Source organism: Rhinolophus hipposideros (assembly GCF_964194185.1).
Source record: "Rhinolophus hipposideros genome assembly, chromosome: 22".
Taxonomy (NCBI): Eukaryota; Metazoa; Chordata; class Mammalia; order Chiroptera; family Rhinolophidae; genus Rhinolophus; species Rhinolophus hipposideros.
In genome coordinates, this window is record NC_138068.1 from 37812050 (window position 1) to 37831719 (window position 19670).

General features: G+C 38.9%; 1 protein-coding gene across 1 annotated transcript in view; it reads left to right on the top strand.

Annotated features, from left to right (window-relative positions):
- PCSK2 (proprotein convertase subtilisin/kexin type 2) overlaps nt 1–19670 on the top strand; it is a 303867-nt gene that overhangs the window by 162265 nt on the left and 121932 nt on the right. Inside the window, exons 3-5 of the mRNA XM_081033946.1 lie at nt 4898–5011; nt 7554–7662; nt 15662–15699. Of these exons, the coding sequence (XP_080890072.1) occupies nt 4898–5011; nt 7554–7662; nt 15662–15699 (261 nt within the window). The remainder of the gene's footprint in view (nt 1–4897; nt 5012–7553; nt 7663–15661; nt 15700–19670) is intronic.

A 19670-nucleotide genomic window follows, 5' to 3' on the forward strand; every position in this document is an offset into this window, starting at 1 on the left:
CCAGTATTTTCAGCAACATCTCAGTTTTGTGTTTTATGTTTCTTTTCTTGTGCTCACTTCAAGGGACGATGTTCCCAACGCCCTTTGAGATACGTTTCCCTACTGCTCCCCTTTCTCCTGGCCCCTCCCCTGCTCAGCAGTCAATGCTAATTAGCAGCTGTTTAATTATCAACCCCGTGGGGAAGTGATCTGGCCCTGATACACGGTTAAGCTGTCCCAGATACTGGAAGCTTGTCTGTGTTCCGTGCCTCAGGGAGAGGCAATGTGGCTTCGTATAAAGTTCATAGTATTTAGAAGTGGTCAGCCTCGGTGACTCCACCATGTCTTCAATGTTGGATCATGGGCTCTAAACCTCCATTTCCTCAACTGTAATTGTACCATGGCATAATTTTGTTGAGAAGATTAAATGTAGGAAAATTACCTTGTTAATGTAACTTGTAAAATAGTAAACTAATGTGCAGGGATAGAATCTGCTTTATCCTAGTATATGCACTGCAGATGCCGAGAAACATTTGTTGACTGAAAAATTCTTAATTGAGGAGTGGACTTGAAAGGGGAAGGGCATGAGTGGAGTTGCTCAGGTAAAACTGTGCTGTGCACATGTGTCAAATTCAGGTTTAAAAGCTGAACCAGAATTGTAGAATATTCATCTGTTCATTTTTAATAAAATAATACCCAGTAATAAAAACTTCTGCTTTCTTATATCTTTTATTTGTATAAATGTTTAGCTCAATGGACCAACTTAGGGAAGTATTCTAAAATAAAAGCTACCTGTATATATTTTTGAGAAGGCAAAAAGCTACAATTAAGTTATATGCATGTCACTGGTACCACATCTAAGCGGTAATGAAAGACATTATGTGTGAAAGGTTACAATCCAGAGGAAAAGGAGGAGAAAAGAAAATTGGCCTTTTAGTTATAATGTGAGGAAGAAATATAAATACAGGAAATACTTCTCTGACATTTAGGGCTTTATCACAAAAAGAAGTACAACACTGAAATCTTCCACAGAGGTCTTTAAAAATAATTTATAACCTCATCTCTCTGCTCATCATAATTTTACTTACAATAAAAAACAATCTAAATGACCAATAAGAGGGAAATTGTTGGGTAAATAATGGTAATGGTACATGACTCTATGGAATATTTACGTAGCCATTAAAAATTAAAATATGAGAGCTATGTAGCAGTAAAATTCCTGTGGTTGAACACTTAGTGAAGAAAGAATGCATAATTTTATCTATAGTATGATCCTATTACATAGAAATTAGGTTTGAAAGCAAATTCAGATCGGAAAAGAAGCCAGAAAAATAAAAGCAACTGATGGTATTACACGGCATCATTGTGGGGGCGGGGGAGATGGATCTCCAGTTATTTGTGTGTAATAAGTAAAATATATGTCTTAGATATATTCATCTCTCTTGGAATTGTCACTGTAATCTCTATTGAGGACATGAAGATAAACTAATGGACTCAGAAAGCCCTCTGCAGTCTTAGGAGTCCTAATTTTTAATAAGACGAAATGCAAAATTGCAGACACCTAAGTCGTGCTTTGGCAAAGAGGGGTGGTGTCCAGAGACGGCCACATTCCAACGCGTCACTGGTCTCGATTAAAACCTAATTTATGGAATTAAAAATTAAATATATGGAAATGAATTTAAACAGTCTTGTCATTAGAATGCACTTGGTCTAATTGAGTTTGGAGTGACATTATGATAGCTGTTGCTACACCGTTATTTAAAAAGATGAAATCTGACATATCTTCCTGTTTCTATGCGGCTGGGAAACAATGTCCAGATGGAAGTTTTCAAACTTCCACAAGGTAGATGCTCTTGCTTAACGAAGACCCCAGCAAAGGGAAGCTGCTATCTCAATGAAATCATTCCTGACAAGGAACCCAGTATAATGGGAACCCCTCAGTGCAATCCAGACACATTAGTGAACAGAGCAGATGAAGGCCTTGCTGTGGGACCAAAATGGGAAGATGCAATGGTAAATTCAGGCTCCCTCCTTCCCAAGTTGAACTGGCACTCATTTGAATACAGTGTCCACCCTTACCCATGGTTTTGCTTTTTGTGGTTTCAGTTACTGGCAGTCAACCTCAGTGTGAAAATATTAAATGGAAAATTCCAAAAATAAACAATTCGTAAGTTTTAAATTGTGTGCCTTCTGAGCAGATTATTAAAATTTTGTGCCATCCCACACCAACCCACCTGGGATGTGAAACATCCCTTTGTCCAGTGTATCCATGATGTGGGTGCTTCCCATCTGTTAGCCACTTAGTAGCCATCTTGGTTACCAGACTGACCGTTGGTAAATATTGCAGTACTTGTGTTCAAGTAACCCTTATTTTACTTAATAAAGACCTCAAAGCACAGGTGATGCTGGCAATTTGGATATGCCAAAGAGAAGCTTTAAAATGCTTCCTTTGAGTGAAAAGGTATATGTGAATAGAAAAAAACAAACAAACATAGTATATATAGGGTTCGGTGCTATCCTTTGTTTCAGGCATCCACTGGGGGGACTGGTCTTAGAACGTATTCCTTATGGATAAGGGGAGACTGCTGTACTTGCTTCCATAGTAAAAGAAGATTTTAAGAGGTGTGCGTCATGGTTCTTTCCAGGTTGAGAATTACATTCATTTCAACATTTTAAATGTTTTTACATTAATGAATATACACATACATAGACACACATATCAATTAATGTATATGTTCTGGGGCGCTGTGAGCATATGCTGCACAGACCTCTGATGCAAGGAGAATAACTGACCAAGGACCCCAGCTGTTGCACTCTGAAATCTATCACGGTGTTGGCAATAGGTGACGCTGGCTGCGGGTGCTCCACCCTGACTGAGCATAGCAGGAGTACTCATCCCTAGGAGACAGGTTTCTTCTGACAGCTGACTTTGGATTTCCAACAGCCTTGCCAAACCTCCTTTAGACTATGGGGCAGTTGAAGACATTTTTTCCCCAACCTTGTTCACTCTCTCCCTTATGAGGTCAGATTTGCATCACAGTTTCTTGCATTTTCTCTCCTAATAAAATCCTTGTATGTTTAATCCTATCTTGGCATCCACTTCTCAGAAGATATATAAATATATGTATACATATATATATGTATATATATATATGTATATGTATATATATATATATATATATATTACACACCACACACACACACATACACATATATGTATATTTGAGTCGTAGTTTATCTCCAATTGATAGATATTAGTTGTGCCCAGAGTTTGCCATTATACAAATACACATCAGTCCCATCTTTTTTTCAATTATTTTGCTATTTCTTTGGGGCTCTCTTTTTTTTTTAACTTTGCCACAGTGAACGTTTCTTGCTGGAAAGAACTTACAGAGCAAATGCCACACCTACCACTTCTTTTCTACATGTACAGCATTTTGGGTAGAGTTAAGAGTTTTTCTGACAAGTGAGCCCCAGGCCTTTTGTGTGGGTATGTAGAGCAAGGAAGTGAGAAACTCCTCTTCCACAGTGTTCGTCCACATTCCAGGGAAACAAGAAGGGAAGGGTTTTGGCCACATCTGTGGTCTCTTCATTCTTCCCTGCTCACCACCTCTCTTGACTCGGATCATTTTGTCTTCCTCTCGTCCCATATCAGAGTTCTTGATGGCAAGTGAACAGGAATTGATTCTGGATCCCTTAGGCAAAAGAGAATTTATTGGAAAGGTATGAAGATCTCACAGTCTATGGGAGGCTGAAGGATTGGTTTTGGGGGAGCCCAGAGCTGGGCTGTTGGATTCATATCCTTAAAGAGAAGCCCATGAGGCACCTCTGAGGCAGAGAGCCTGCAGACTCTTTACAGCAGGCAGGTCCTTCAAATTTCACTCCACCAACAGAAACCAGTGGGTTCAAGGTAATCTTCCACACATCCTAGGGATATTTGGGAAAAGGAGAAACGAATGTTCGGTAGCAAAATATAATTTAAAAAGTAATAAGTGTCCAGCACACACTCTTTTATACATTTGCATAGCCCTTGAGTGTGTAGATGTTCAGAGACTGGCCACAGCTATTGGATAATAAATTAGTTATTGCCCAAATGAAAGAAAGTTTCCTGGTAGGGACAGAGCCTAGCTGTCACCAGGAGCCTATTCGAACTAATTCAACCCCTAAGTTTCATTTCCATCCAAGGCCTTGGGTTCTGTGTTATTGTCCAAAAATGAAGTGTTGTCACTGCAAGGACAGCATCATTATCCACCAATTTATCTACAAAGGTCCCTCACTTACTTCTAGAGCTTTGCTATGGACTTACTGGCTCTCCATGCAGGATTTTTCAGTTTGTTTGTTTTTTGGTTTTGGCTGATTCCCAAATGTGATAGCACAGTACTGTCAACAAATGGAAAAGCTGGGAAGCCCTCCAGAAACACGATCAATGCACTTTTCACTCTCCCCCTCCTGAATCCACATCACTCTTCTTTCCTTCATAGAAGTGTTCCCTGGCTTTCTTTATTTCACTGAATGACCCCACCACCTTAACTTCCTTGAGTGTGTTTTTCTCCATCTAATTCTCATTTTTTTATTAAAATTTATTGGGGTGACAATGGTCACCAAAACTACATAGGTTTCAGGTGCACAATTTTATAATACATCATCTGTATATTGCATTATGTGTTCACAACCCAGAGTCAATTCTCCTTAAGGAAACTCACTTGGAGCTATCACCAAGCCTGTTTGTTCAAAGCAAGCAGAAGTAAATGCTCTTGGAAAATCACCCTAAAATGTGAGTGCATATAAGATGAACTTGTCTTCAGCTGAGACAAAAAACCTTCTTATATGCAAATGGAATTTGAATTCATGGAAATGAATTCCAGAAGAGGGATGTTCAAGTTGATATTCAGGTAATATGCCAGTATTGTCATTCCAGGTAAAGATGGTCTTGCAACAAGAAGGATTTGACCGAAAAAAACGAGGGTATAGAAACATCAATGAGATCGACATCAACATGAATGACCCTCTTTTTACAAAGCAATGGTATCTGGTAAGTGTCTCTGTATTACTCCTAATGTTTCTTATCTTGAGACTTCACATAAAAGATGCATCTCCTCTCTTTCCTCATTATTCTTTGGAATGTGAGGCAGCATCTCACTCAGTGACCGGCTCTTTCCCCTCTGGTATGTATTAATTTTCTGTCACCACTCATGCATCTCTTTCTCTAATCTGCTTGCTTCTGAACTGCTAAATAGCCATGATCTCCTAGGGTCAAATTAACTACCAACAGCGGGTCAGATTCTTCCAGACTCCGAAAAAGTACACCAGTGTATGAGTGAAGACTTGCAAAAAAAAAAAAAAAAACATATAAAAATCAAGTCAAAGGTCTGGAAAGAGTTATCCAGGGTCTCAACAGTCCGAGTAATGGCAGGACGTGATGAAACTACAGGCATAAGAGAAAGAATCAGGTGACTTCAAAAGGGACAAGCAGGAGAACTTGAAGACTAAATTAACAACAGTAGAATCTATTAGTGCTTCCTAAAATAATGGCAGGAAATCAGTTTCATCAGTCTTAGTTGATGGAGATTCATGGCAGGGAAACCCAATCTGTCTGGTGAAATGAACATTTTCTAGTTTACCAATAGTCCTTCGTGATCCATCTGGATGGGTTGAGTTATGTTTAAAAGGGCCTCAATGCCTCCAAACCAACCAAACTTAAGGGCATATTGAGGGAAAAGGAGTGACTAATTTACAAATGTGAGAAAAGCTTTATTTAAGTTTACAAGATGTTGAGCAAAAGAGAAAATAAATTACAACCCTGTAGACTTCTACATTATGGGAATGCATCACAAGTCCCCTCTTGGAGCTTCAGAACTTGATTATGCCTTATGATTTTTGACATGGAATTCTGAAAATCCCATCTGGGTGACCAAAGGAACTTATGTGTACAGTCAGTCCTATATATCCCTGGGTTTACATCCACAGATTTAACCACCTAGAGATTGAAAATATTCAAAAAAATTATCAGAAATTTCCAAAAGGCAACACTTGAATTTCTCATGTGCAGAGCACTATACTAAATCCATGCAAATTAAGTGAAGTGTAGACATGCCTTGCTTTAGCCTGTATGCAAAATATAGGTTATATACAAACATTACACCATATTATATAAGGGATTTAAGCATCCATGGATTTTGGGATCCAGGAGTCCTGGAACCAATCCCCCTTGGATACAGAGAGATGACCATATTAATCAGGATAGGCTAGGTTTCTTATAATAACAACCCCCAAATCACAATGGTTTAATGAAACATAAGTTGTTCACTCATACTATACTTCCAATGCTTCATAATCCCTCAGAGACTCAGCCTGATCAAACTTAATCTCTGCTCCACCTTGATCCCTGCTTTTATGAGTTCCCTAAAGAAGGGAAGAGGCAAATTGCACACTGGTTCTTAAAACTTCTGCTTGAATGTGACAAATGGCACATGAGCTCACATTTCATTGGCCAAACCCAGTCATGTGGTCATTCTCATTTTCAAGGGAACAGAGAGGTGTAATCTTAACATATGCCTGGAAGGAAAAGAGTGGCCATTTTTATAAAGAGCACTAATGACATTCACATAATGTTTTAGCAATACTGTTAATATAAAAGCCACTTGGTCACTATGGGCTTCTGCCAGCACAAACTCTGATGTCACTGTTTTTTAATGATTCATCTTTGAGGAAATCTGCACAGGACAAAGATGAAAAAAGAGTAGTGAGCATAATTATTTGGAATTTTCTGTTTTCTTTTATATCTTCTTTTGATTTTTTTTTAAGGTAGAGGATTTATTTTTTTATATTCATGTATTTTTGCATTAGAATATGCACTAAATGTGAGCAAGCTATCTTTAATTTAGTTCAACAAATATTTTTGAGCACAATTGGTGTGGTAATACTGAAATCACAAAGGTAAATAAGACATCGCCCTCTTGTTAAGGATATCGTATTTAGTAAGGAAATCATATTCAAGTAAGAATAATCCAAAACAGTATGTGCTAAATTAAAAAAAAAAAGAGGTATAAATAAAGAACTACAAAAACGAGCATTTAATTCTAAATGGGGGAGGGTTTCTTGCAATGGCAGCTCTAAGGAGTTTAAAAATAGCAATCTGGTCATAAAAGATGGGAGGATTGAAACTGTATTTGCATGCTTATGTAAAACACAAAACATCAATTGTGTATATCAAAAAATGGAGGGAGTATACATATATATATATATATATATATATATATACATATATATTAAATTATAGTTGTCATTCAATATTATTCAGCTTCATGTGTACAGCACAGTGGTCAGGGGTGTAAATGTCTAACTATACACTGTTTTGTATACCTGAAACTAAGAAAAAAAATTTATTTTTTTTTAAATGGAGGGAGAAAGCCAGGAGAAGTGGGTGGGGGAACACCCAGAAGTACTGGTTCATGGAAGATGGGACCTTTGAGCTGGAAAACTGGATGCCTGCAGAGCATGTCAAGCAAATATTTACACAGGTGCTTCCCTACACCAAACTAATAAGATTCTCTGTTTTGGAATCCCTGTACCAGATCAATACCGGGCAAGCTGATGGCACTCCTGGCCTTGATTTGAATGTGGCTGAAGCCTGGGAGCTGGGATACACAGGGAAAGGTGTTACCATTGGAATTATGGATGATGGTGAGTATTTCAATGCTTTTACATCATTTGGAATACAAGTGTGTCTTTGCATGCCTTCAGAATATTAAAGAGTCATTATTTTGGAGGAGGAATACCCTGATGCTGGGCCTCACGACCATCTATACTCACCTTCCTCTAAATCCATGGTCCTCAAATTTGAGGATGCCCGTAACAAATATTTATTGAATTAATAAATTTTTCAAAATAAACAAATGAAACTTGTCACTCAACCTTAGTTTTGTATTAGGCGACTGCTTATATCTTACCTTAAAACATCTTCTGAACCTCTTTATATTTACCTTCTCTTTCTCTAGACCTACACTGTCCAGTGTAGTGGCCACTAGCCATATGTGGCCATTTACATTTAAATTTTAATTAAAGCTAAATAAAATTAAAAATTCAATTCCTAGCTTCATTTCAAGCTCTCATCATCCACATGGGACTGACAGCTGCTGAAATTCAAGCCAACTCCATTTTTATCATCACAGAAATTTCTGTTAGACAGTGTAGCTCTAGATGCATGAAATAGCTTTTTAGCAGCACGATTGGGGTTTAGAGAATTTTTGACTTTATTGTTATTTTCAGAATGAACCCTTGTAAAGCAGACTTTAATAACATTTTATGACACATGCTCCCTATAATATGTTATCCCATCCCAAATGCCTGACTGATAAAGATTGAACAGAGCTTTATTTTCTATAGTTTGTGATATGAAAACCAATGGGTTGGATGAATTGGTGTTTTTCTAACTACCCATGTCCTTGGCTCTGCCAAAATCTGGAGCATCTCTGTCCTGCAGTCATCTCACTGGGGATGTACCGTCGCCCTTCGTTAGCTGTCTGGGTCCTCCAGTAAAAGCTCCACTGTGAAATATTAGTCCAGTTACATATAAAGACTATACAGAAATGAAACAATGGAGCCTTTCCCTTCTGAAAATCCTCAAAGAACACTATGTTCTCTAAAGCAAGCCTTTGAAGCAGAATTGATGGGAAAACAAGGGGAGCCAGAGTGATTAAAATTGCTGCTGTCTTTGTGTGGGCTCATTAAATAGCAACATAAAAACAATGCCTCACTGTTTTCTGATGCATTCGATGTTTTGAAATGGATGTAAAAGCTTTCTCCAGTGGCTAAGGGCTTTCACAAGAACAGAGCTCTGCACAAGAGTGTGTGTGCACAGATGTCAGGAGCTTATCACTGTCTCTTTTTTCCTAATGTTTTGGTTTAGAAACCAAAGCAGCTAAGGAGGGTGGGGGGTGGGAGATGAGGGTAAGGGGGATCAAATATATGGTGAAGGAAGGAGAACTGACTCTGGGTGGTGAACACACAATATGATTTATAGATGATGTAATACAGAATTGTACACCTGAAATCTATAATTTTACTAACAATTGTCACCCCAATAAATTAAAAGAAAAAAGAAACCAAAGTAGCTAAGGCCAGCTCACCTAGGAGAAAGATGCATCTAGGTTTGGGAGAAACCTGCCTAGGATATATTGTAATGACCATTTCACACAGCATACCTACTGGGTATCCCCCTACAAAGTATTAGAGAAGCACCCTAAAAGTGCCACTACAGTGACAACAGAGAGGCACGCCATTCTTATGAAACCTCCAACAGCCCCGTGATACTCACTTCAGGACTCTAACTGTAGCCCCGTTGACTGACTGTCCATCATCCCTTCCAAAGATAACAAGACAGAGGTGACTCCTGACTCTGTTCCACATTTCCTGGCTTGAGAGACCAAGTTCTTTAGAAAGTTTTGGAAGAATTTGTTTAATGTTACTTCTTCTCCTGATTAGTGGTCTTTGGGATCCTCCAAAAGCAAACTCTCTGCCTCCCAATTAAAAATTTCTAACTTCTCCATTATTTTGGTTACCTATTACTGCAGAACAAACCACCCCAAAATTGGGTGGCTTTATACAACTACCATGTTGTTATCTCTCAGAGTTCTGTGGGTTAACCAGGCCAAGCTGGTCTGTTCTGCTGTTGGTCTCCATGGGGTCTCTAATGTAGTTGGAGTCAGAAGACGCTTGGCACTGGATTCAACTGGAGGCTCCCTCCTGCTCCATAGAGTCCCAGGGTCGTCTCTCTATTCCACATGGTCTCCTCAGCAAGGTAGCTGGATTTCTTACAGACGGCTCAAAGCTCCCAAGAATAGGCATTCTAAGAAGCAGAAGCTGCCGGTCTTTTTAAAGTCTGAACCTGGAATGGACAAGCATCACCCTGCCACTTCTGTTGAATCAACAGTCTCAGGCCAGATTCCAGAGGAGGGGAAATAAATTCTGACTCCTGGTGTGGAGAGAGAAAAGGATTTGTGGCAATCTTTCGTTCAACGTGTGCTTATTCAGTATAACAACTGAAGAAAAGAAGGACTGCCAAGTCATTCTCTAAATCCACTGTTGAAGAATAAGATGAGCACATTTGGAACAACAGTGGCCCCCCATGCAATGAGGACAGGTCCAGGCTAAGCAGCCTCTTACGATGCCTCTCAATTGGGCATCTCTGACGCAACACCTAGAAATAGAAAGTCGTGAAGGTGAGGCTGGGGGCATCTGTGCTGTGTTTTCTCTCTTAACTGTCTGGGCATGTGAATGGCATGATATCATTTTCCAGATATTCTCTCAGCAAGATATCATTGCAAAACAAGATTAAAGACAGACACAGGTGCTGACCCTGACCTCTAAGAATGAAATAATGTAGTATTTTATAAACATTGGCTTTCTGTATTTTGGTCTATATGGCAAATATTCTATCATCTATATGTGGAAGGTTCAATTTGTGGATAGTACTTTATTTTTTTAAAGTATAGGTGACATACAACGTTATACTAGTTTCAGGTGTACAACAGTGATTTGAGATTTATACACCTTACTAAATGATCGCCATGATAAGTCTCATAATCATCTGCAACCATACAAACTAATTATGATATTATTGACCATATTCCCTATGTTTTGATAGCCCAGTTTTAATAGCCATTCACTCCTTTTTGGTTGCCCAACTCAAAACTCAATTGCCATTCCCTCTGGTAGATCCAGGGACTTGCTTGATGCTCAATAAATATTTTCTGCCTTCAGTCGGGTGCAACTTAACACCATTTCCATATACTACACATCACTAGAAGAGTTCCTCCATGATTGACTATTGCCCAAAGGGACAGAAAGCATTTCTTAAGGGTCTACTCTAACATCCCAAACAATGAGATGTCAGCAAGTACCCAACTTAACGATGACAATTCATCCCTTTTGTTGTAATGGAATTATTTAGTGTTGGGAATTTGATCTAGAAAATGGGATGTGACCATAACAAGACATGGGTTTGTCAGGAGTTACCCAGCCCAGGCCTGATTCAAGGCAAGTGGCTGGCTTTCAAGGTCAAAGATGGTCAGGGATGGCATGGTCAAGGCCGCTAGCTGATATCAGATGGAGCCAAGAGAATAAGATTGAAGGCCAGTGAGGAGGGGCTAGAGAGAACTTCAAGCTGAAGCAGCAATAAAATCTAATATTTATTAAGTTCTCACTATGTACTAAGCACTATCTAGCATTTTGGAAACACCATCACAGTTATTCTCTAAGGTTAGTATTATTATCCACATTTTGCAGATGAAAAAACTGAGGTTTAGTGAGGCAAGCAACTGCCCAAAGTCTCACAAGAATTCCTAAGCACCAACCTCAGTGCTTGAAACCCAACCCTTGGCTCCATTTTCCTGGTGGGACTTTGTGAACAGGATCTCATCCATGTAAGCGGAGGTCCAGACAGTCACCCACACCCTTCCAAGAGATTTAGAACTCTGCACCATGTAGAAAAGTAGCATTTTATCTCCTAACTTGGGCTTCATAGGCCTCAGAAGTTCCAGTGGATGTTTGTTCCAGTTCTTATTGCTGTGTAGCAAATTACTCTGACACATAGCAGCTTGAAGTAACTATTATGATTTTTGTGGCATAGGAAAAACCTGCCTTGGCAGTTCTCACTTGAGGTTTCTCATTCAACGGGGGTCAGATGTTGGCTGGACTGTGGTGATCTGAAGGCCCAATTGAGCTGGACATGCAAGATGGCTCATTCTCAGGCTGGTGGTAGATGATGGCTGCTGCTGGAGCTCAGCTGTGAAACAGAGAGCCTACACATGGGCTTCTTACGTGGCAGCTGGTTTCCTCCAGAGTGAGCAAGTGTCTAAAAGGAATAGGTGGAAGATGACTGGCATTTTCTGATCTATCCTTGACGTCATACAATGCTGTTCTACTATGTTTTACTGTTAGAAGCATCACAGTCCACTCAGACTGAAGAGGCGAAAACAGACCTACCTCTAATTGGGGAGGGGTGGGGAGGGACATTGTTACATTGTAGAAAACCACATAAGATGGGAGATATTAAACCACCACGTTTGAAAAATACAATCCATGCATTGAGGACTACTCCTCATCAACATACACGTCAGTGGGGGTGGTACAAGTGGCTAGCTTTCTTGGGACAATGAAAGGAATTCAGCTTAGGAGCAGGGTCCTGAAATGTAATACATATCAACTAAACTCTTAACATACTAAGTAGGGATATGTTCATAGAGCTCCTTGCCAATTCCATGAGGTCTCTAGAACTGTCAGAACTTTCTGAAAATTTGAACTATTGTGGATTAGACTCCAAACTAATGACAGTTCATGAACAAAAATATAACCAAGTATTTATCATTTGTGCACCACGTTCATTATGACTGGCTGGGGATGTGTCAGTGCCCCTGCAGACTCTGAGCCATAGCTATTTGTACAGCTCAGGTTCCGTGTCCAAATTGTCTGTTTTTCCAGGACCTACATAGTATCTGTCATCATTGCTGAAAATAAAAATGCATGAAAAATAAGAATGATTACAGTACTAATATAAGAATCAGTAAGCTGATTTAGAAAATGTATTCAGTATATTCCCCTTCAAAAGATAATCAAATATGCAAAGATATTAAAATACTATGTATCATTTGAATGCTTTAGTTTATTATTTTTCTTCTGAATCAAGTCTGTTGTCCTTCACAATTCTATAAATAATCTTTTCTTTCTCAGACCAAAGTCTGTGTCTGTTCTAACTTAACGCAGTCTTTCCCTTAACCTAATTAAACATCTTTTATTTTAATTAGGCTAAATTTATCTTATTTTAATTCTAATTTCCTTCTGGTCTCAAATTATCTCTTTGCTTCAATATTTTCCCTTCAGAGAGAAGAGACGACTACTTAGAAAATTTCTCTCCTAAACAACTTACACTATCAAACATGGACTCATGTTTTAAAAACTGACTCTGTTAGAGAAAAAAAAAAGTATTGTGTGTGTGCATGTGTGTGTCTGTCTTCTTTAACTCTTCTGTGTGTTACAAAAATGTTTTCCTAACAATAAGTTCACAGAATTACACCAATTTCAACAAATATATTCAACAATTTAATTCTAACAAATATTGTAAAACTAAGTCGATTTTTTAAACTGTTCTGCTCTTCTGCATTATCCACAGAACTCTAGTGATGTGGTAGATGATGGATGACATTAGAAATATAATTTATCAAGTGTTTACTACAAGTAAATAGTTTCAATGAATTGTCTCTAATCTTGAAAAGTGCTTTGCAAAGTAAATATCCCCATTTCAAAGATGAGGAAACTGAGGCTCAGAGAAATTATGTCACTTGGCCAAAGCCACACAAGTATTACAGTGTCTGAGCCTGGAATGGAACTAGGTCTGTTGGCATAGACTGTGCTTATCCCCAGTTTCTCCCACAGCCTAAACGGACCATCCCTGAATTAGGGTCCAGAACAAGGGTCTGCAAACTTTTAAAATATTAGTCTTTAAATCTTCTGACCACTGTCCTTCTGCAGTCCTTGAGAGGGGATGAGGAGGAGGAGAAGGAAAAGGAGGAGGATCAGGAGGATGGTGGACCAGAAGTGACCTGCTAGGGTCAACCAATGGTTGGGAATCTGCATACAAAGGGCCGATTTAAGTTATATGCATACAAAGGGCCGATTTAAGTTATATGATTTAAGTTATTTAGTTATATGAGTTTTAATCTTTCCAGGAAGTTGGCACCTTTAATTCTACGTTGTTCAAGGGTTAACTGTATACATCCTCATACAAGTTCTTTTTTGCAGGACAAAGCAATAACTATGACTTGGCCTTAACATGCATGCAGTAAAGATGAAAGCTAAGAAACAGACATAATAATACTTCTGGCTTTTAAATATTGCAACCCAATAGAGTTGTTAAATGACGCTGAGACAAGCACCCCACACTGTTCTTGCCCCCATTAGGTCGAGAAAAAAGCAAGCAAAGAGAGGCCAAGCACATTGCCTGAAGTCATGCAGCCAGTTGGCAGCATGGTTGGAATTCAAACCTGGATCTTTGATTACAAAACCTACACTGGTAACCATTATGCTAGCTGGTGCAGGAACCTGGCTGGTTTCTTGGAGGGCTGGATGCTCAGATGTAACTACTACAAAAATTATATGGCTCTCAGACCTGGATGAGAGCTTTTTGATTTGCCCTTGATGTTCCAGGGTACTTTTTGAGGCCCACCTGTCTGATGAAACCCAGCAGTTCATGGACCATAATTCGACCTTTGGGATGATTATTGGGCAACAAGGTAGTCCACAACTAGGAGACTCAAGGTTTGGGCTTCCTGGAAAGCCACATTCTGGAAAGACAAGCATCAGCTCCCACTCAGGACACCTCACAGGAGATCATTTGCCATTTGCCAAATCGCTTTTCTTGCCCAGCCGTGTTCTTCTTTTTTATTTCCATGCCAGAGAAACCTCTTCTAATACATTGTTGTCCAGGCCCTGTTAAATAATAATTACTTTCCCTTCTCAGGGCCAGTTTCATTTCAGAAGACATGCCAGTTGATATTTCAGAAATGTCAGGATTTCCACAAATCTCTCTTAGATCACTGCTCTAATGAGCCATCCATTTTGCAGCCACTAAGCCCCTGAGTGCTGGCATTTATGGCAAAAGTGTTATCCTGGGGCCCCAAGCTCTATTGGCTTCACTTCTCTCATCCATTTGGTGGCAGCTGTCTCTCCACTTGGGTGGTGCAGCTCACTCTGGAGTAAAACGCAAGTGTAGGCCTCACCCCAGTCAGATTGGCTTTCATCAACAAGACAAATAGTAACAAGTGTTGGAGAGGCTGTGGAGAAAAAGGAACCCTCATACACTGTTGGTGGGAATGCAGACTGGTGCAGCCACTATGGAAGGCAGTGTGGAGGTTCCTCAAGAAATTACGAATAAAATTACCATATGACCCAGCAATCGCTCTCCTGGGTATCTACCCAAAAAATCTGAAAACATTTATCCATAAAGACATGTGTACTCCAATGTTCATTGCAGCTTTGTTTACGGTGGCCAAGACATGGAAACAACCAAAATGTCCTTTGATAGATGAATGGATAAAGAAGTTGTGGTATATATACACAATGGAATACTATTCGGCGTTATGGAAAGATGATATAGGAGCATTTGTGACAACATGGATGGATCTTGAGAGTATAATGCTAAGTGAAATAAGTCAGACAAAAAAAGCAGAGAACCCTATGATTTCACTGATATGTGGTATATAAACCAAAAACAACAAAGGAACAAGACAAACAAATAAGAAAGAAAAACTCATAGACACAGACAATAATTTAGTGGTTACCAGAGGGTAAGGGGGTGGGGGGGTGGGTGATGAGGGTAATTGGGATCAAATATATGGTAATGGAAGGAGAATTGACTCTGGGTGGTGAACACACAATGGGATTTATAGATGATGTAATACAGAATTGTACACCTGAAATCTATGTAAATTTACTAACAATTGTCACCCCAATAAATTTAATTAAAAAAAAGAAGAAAACGCAAATGTAGGGCCTCAGGCACAGGTGCTCACCCCCATCCATGTCTCCAGGTGGCAGCACATAAGGAGGGCATTTTCTTGAGCAGCTTTCCTGAGGACAGTGGCAATTATTAACCTTTGATTCCTATGCTGTTGTTGTCTTTTCACAGGGATTGATTATCTCCATCCGGACCTGGCCTCAAACTATGTAAGTACAAGCCAACCTATGTTGGGAAACACATACACATTAAATGTTCTGGCATCCCGCAATATTAGGGACACACATACACATACATGCATGCATGCACATAGGACATGCACACACAAGCACACTGAAACTGCCCATCTTGTTGGAGCCACAGCTCAGGCCAAAGACAAACACACAAGGCATGGGTCCTGGCAGCAGAATAAGCTGGTAGCTTTGTGAGAAGAAAACAAGGAAACAAGGTCTGAAAGAACAGCGTGCCAAGAAAAAAGGGTACAAGGAGGGGCAAAGAAGAGAGAGCCTTGTCAAGGTTTAAAATCAACTCTAGCTAAGGATATTGAAATTGAAGGATGGAAATGATCATTTGGGTTTTTGCTGGATAGAACTGATGACAAAATGCCAAATAGTGCAGCAATTCACATTGCAACCAAAGCTGTATGAAAGCAAGAACATAATCTTTTTTATTATTTCTGTGCTTATGAGCACTGAACACCAACTATCCCTCACAACACTATGTACAGTATTTAGTTTCACTTGACAAGTAATAAATAATCACAGAAAGTCATGGTAAACACTATTGGGTTAGAACCACATGCTCTGACTTTTGACCCAGCAAGTCACACTGCTTCCCTGATGAAACCTACAAACCCTTTAAACATAAGTGATCACTATTTTAACTCCAGGAAGTACACTACCGTGTTTCCCCCAAAATAAGACCTAGCTGGACCATCAGCTCTAATACATCTTTTGGAGCAAAAATTAATATGAGACCCAGTATTATATTATATTATATTTTATTTTATTATATTATATTATATATCGTATCATATCAGATTATATCATATATAATCCAGTATTATATGTGATATCATATTATATCATACTATACTATATTATATAATATTATGTTATATTATACCCGGTCTCATATTATATTAAAATAAGACCGAATCTTATGTTAATTTTTGGTCCAAAAGACGCATTAGAGCTGATGGTCTGGCTAGGTCTTATTTTCAGGGAAACACGGTATTCAAACATTAGTGTGTTTGCTTAAAATTATTCAAACTATTACTAAGCTATACTTCTGTAACCTGCAGATATATATATATATATATATATATATATATATATATATATATATAAAAATTTATTTTGGTACTTAAAGAGATCATATTTACGAGAAGACAGACTTCAATAGTGAAAAGGTGGTTAACAAGCAGAAGTGTTTTAGGGGTCAACATTCTGGGTCATTCATGCTGGAAGTTGTGTGTCTACATTGCAAGAAGAAAACAGAGATTTCTTTCCCCCATGTTTAGTGCATTGGGAATCAGGAAGCAAAATCAAGAAGAGTATACATTGGGCTGAACATCTTTTTTTAATAATTAAAGAAAGTTAATTGAATATTTGGCACAGTCCAGTGTGCCCCCAGAGAGACATGACAGAAATTAATCCAAAGCTCTGTTCCAAGAGATGAGAGTCCCCTCCTATAGATAAGACAATAGAGAACTACATAGGAGTAGATTTTGCCTCAGTTGTCCATCTGCAACATTTAAGGAAACACTTCTCTTCTTCCCTGGTCCTCTTTCCACACAGAGCTGTGTGTCTGTCTGTCCCTGTTGCTTCCTTAAAGGGACTACTTCACACAGAAACTTGTTCTCTTCTTCAAGTGTCCTCCCTTTCTCTGCCTCCCCAATGACTACAGGGCCTTGGAGAATTCTCCAAAGGGGAGAATGAGAAATGCATCTTTTGCTTTTTCTCCAAGGTTCTGATACTCAGTGACCTTTCCTTATGTACAGAAATAGCAGGGATAATGGCCTGCAAGGGCCAGCAGGTTCAGCTTCAGAGAGCTTCCCCCTCCACATAGGCATTTGTATCCTCCTTCCAGGCTGAGCTGCAACTACACAGGGTTCCTGCCATCTCCAGGACCCAGCACCTCACAGAGTAGCCAATAGGGCTCTGCTCACTTTTGCAAGTCAGTCTTGTTTCATCTTGCAGCTTGTAGGACTTCAAGGTGAGGTGGCTGCCAGTCGGGCTTTCAAACAGACAGCCCTTTGTCTGACCCCTGCTAGTCTAGCCCCAGTGAAGGGCACTTACATAGAGATTAACCTGGGCATCCTACCCTTCTCGTCTCCCAGCCTAGGTGTTTCCATGACATGCTACTCCCAAAGCCAATTAACCAGATTAAAAGAGATAGTAATTCAAGTAGGAAAAAAATCCTCTGAGGCACTGAAGAACTGCAGGTACAATGCTAATCAACAGTGTGGTTCATCTGTCAAAATCCCTAATCTGAAAGTGGAAAGTGAAACATCCAAATTGGAAAGAATCAGCTCCCTTCAAATCTGTGATGTCAGAATATACCTGAAGAACTCTGTGGTTCTACGAGTGTTGTAGGGTTCTTCCGTAATTTTTTCTTTGATTCTTTCCAAAAACATTTTTTTCTAATTAAAAAAATAAATACATGTTCTCTGTAGAAAATCTGGAAAAGCATAAAACAGATTCAAAACTAACCATATCACCATTCTTAATATTTTGACATATTTTGAACTTCCATTTCTATGTGTATATTTTTAATGAGATTTTTACTCTTGTTGCTTATATAGTATCCCCCCTCCACTTGATATGTCATGAACATTTTGTATTATTAAATCGTCTTCAAAACATGATTATAAGAGCTATACAGTATTGCCTCATGCTGTAATTTATTTAAACTTTCCAATCCCCAATTGTTGGACAACTTGGTTGTTTCCAATAAGTGTCTCACTCTAAGAGAAACAGTGACAGATAGTGTCAAGGGAAGTAGAGGGTCTCTAAACCATAACCTGCTGAGGAGAGCAGAAAGAACTGGGAAAAAGACAACTTAAGAGGCATACACTTAAAAATAAATAAATAAACAAACAAATATAAAAAGAGGGACATACAAGTTCTGACAGTTAAATTCATGAACTCATCCTAGAAGAAGTGCTACATACCTCATTGCTGAATATCACTATGGTCACCTTCAAAGTACACCTCTTGGGAAGCTATGCACCGATCAACACCAGTGCCTAGTCCACCCTTCAAAGCAATTTTGGAACTCTTTTTCTGGAATGGCCATCAGAGCTGTCATCGTATTACCCTTGATGTCCTGAATGTCATCAAAATGTCTTCCTTTCAATATTTCCTTTATCTTCAGGTAAAGAAGACATTGGGAGCCAAATCAGGTGAGTAGGGAGGGTGTTCCAATACAGTTATTTGTTTACTAACTAAAAACTCCTTCCCAGACAGTGCCGTGTGAGCTGGTACATTGTTGTGATGCAAGAGCCATGAATTGTTGGGGAAAAGTTCAGGTCGTCTACCTTTTTCACATAGCCTTTTCAGCACTTCCAAATAGTAAACTTGGTTAATTGTTTGTTCAGTTGGTACAAATTCATAATGAATAATCCTTCTAATATCAAAAAAAGTTAGCAACAGCATTGCAATAAGTTCGCAAACTTAAATGTCACACCTCATATATTAAATATGTTTTCAAATATTTTAAATATTCCATGTGGGATGAGGTATTCAATTTGTTCAGGAAGGTCTACTAAGAAAATTTCCACCGATGGGTGACAACTGCAGGCGGAAGATTTTAGTTCAGTTAAAAGAAAAAGTAACTGTCAGATGATTAAAATCAGGTTAATAAATCAGGAATTAGCTCTCTGAAGAGATAATAAATTCTCCACATCTGCAAATGTTCAAAAGGAGTGTTGGTGTCCATTTGGTAAGGATGTTGTTGAGATGACAACATCTACACTAAATTTAAACTAGATATCTAAAATTGAACAGAAAATGTAAGTTCTATACAAAACCGCTTAGACAACTTGCATCCAGAAGAAGATCCACCTCTTCAACATTTATCAAACACTTGGAACTTATATAGTGTTTGATAAATGTCCTACAAAGAAATTTAATTACTCATGGTTGTGAAAATTTTCTGTCTTTGATATAAGCGAGAA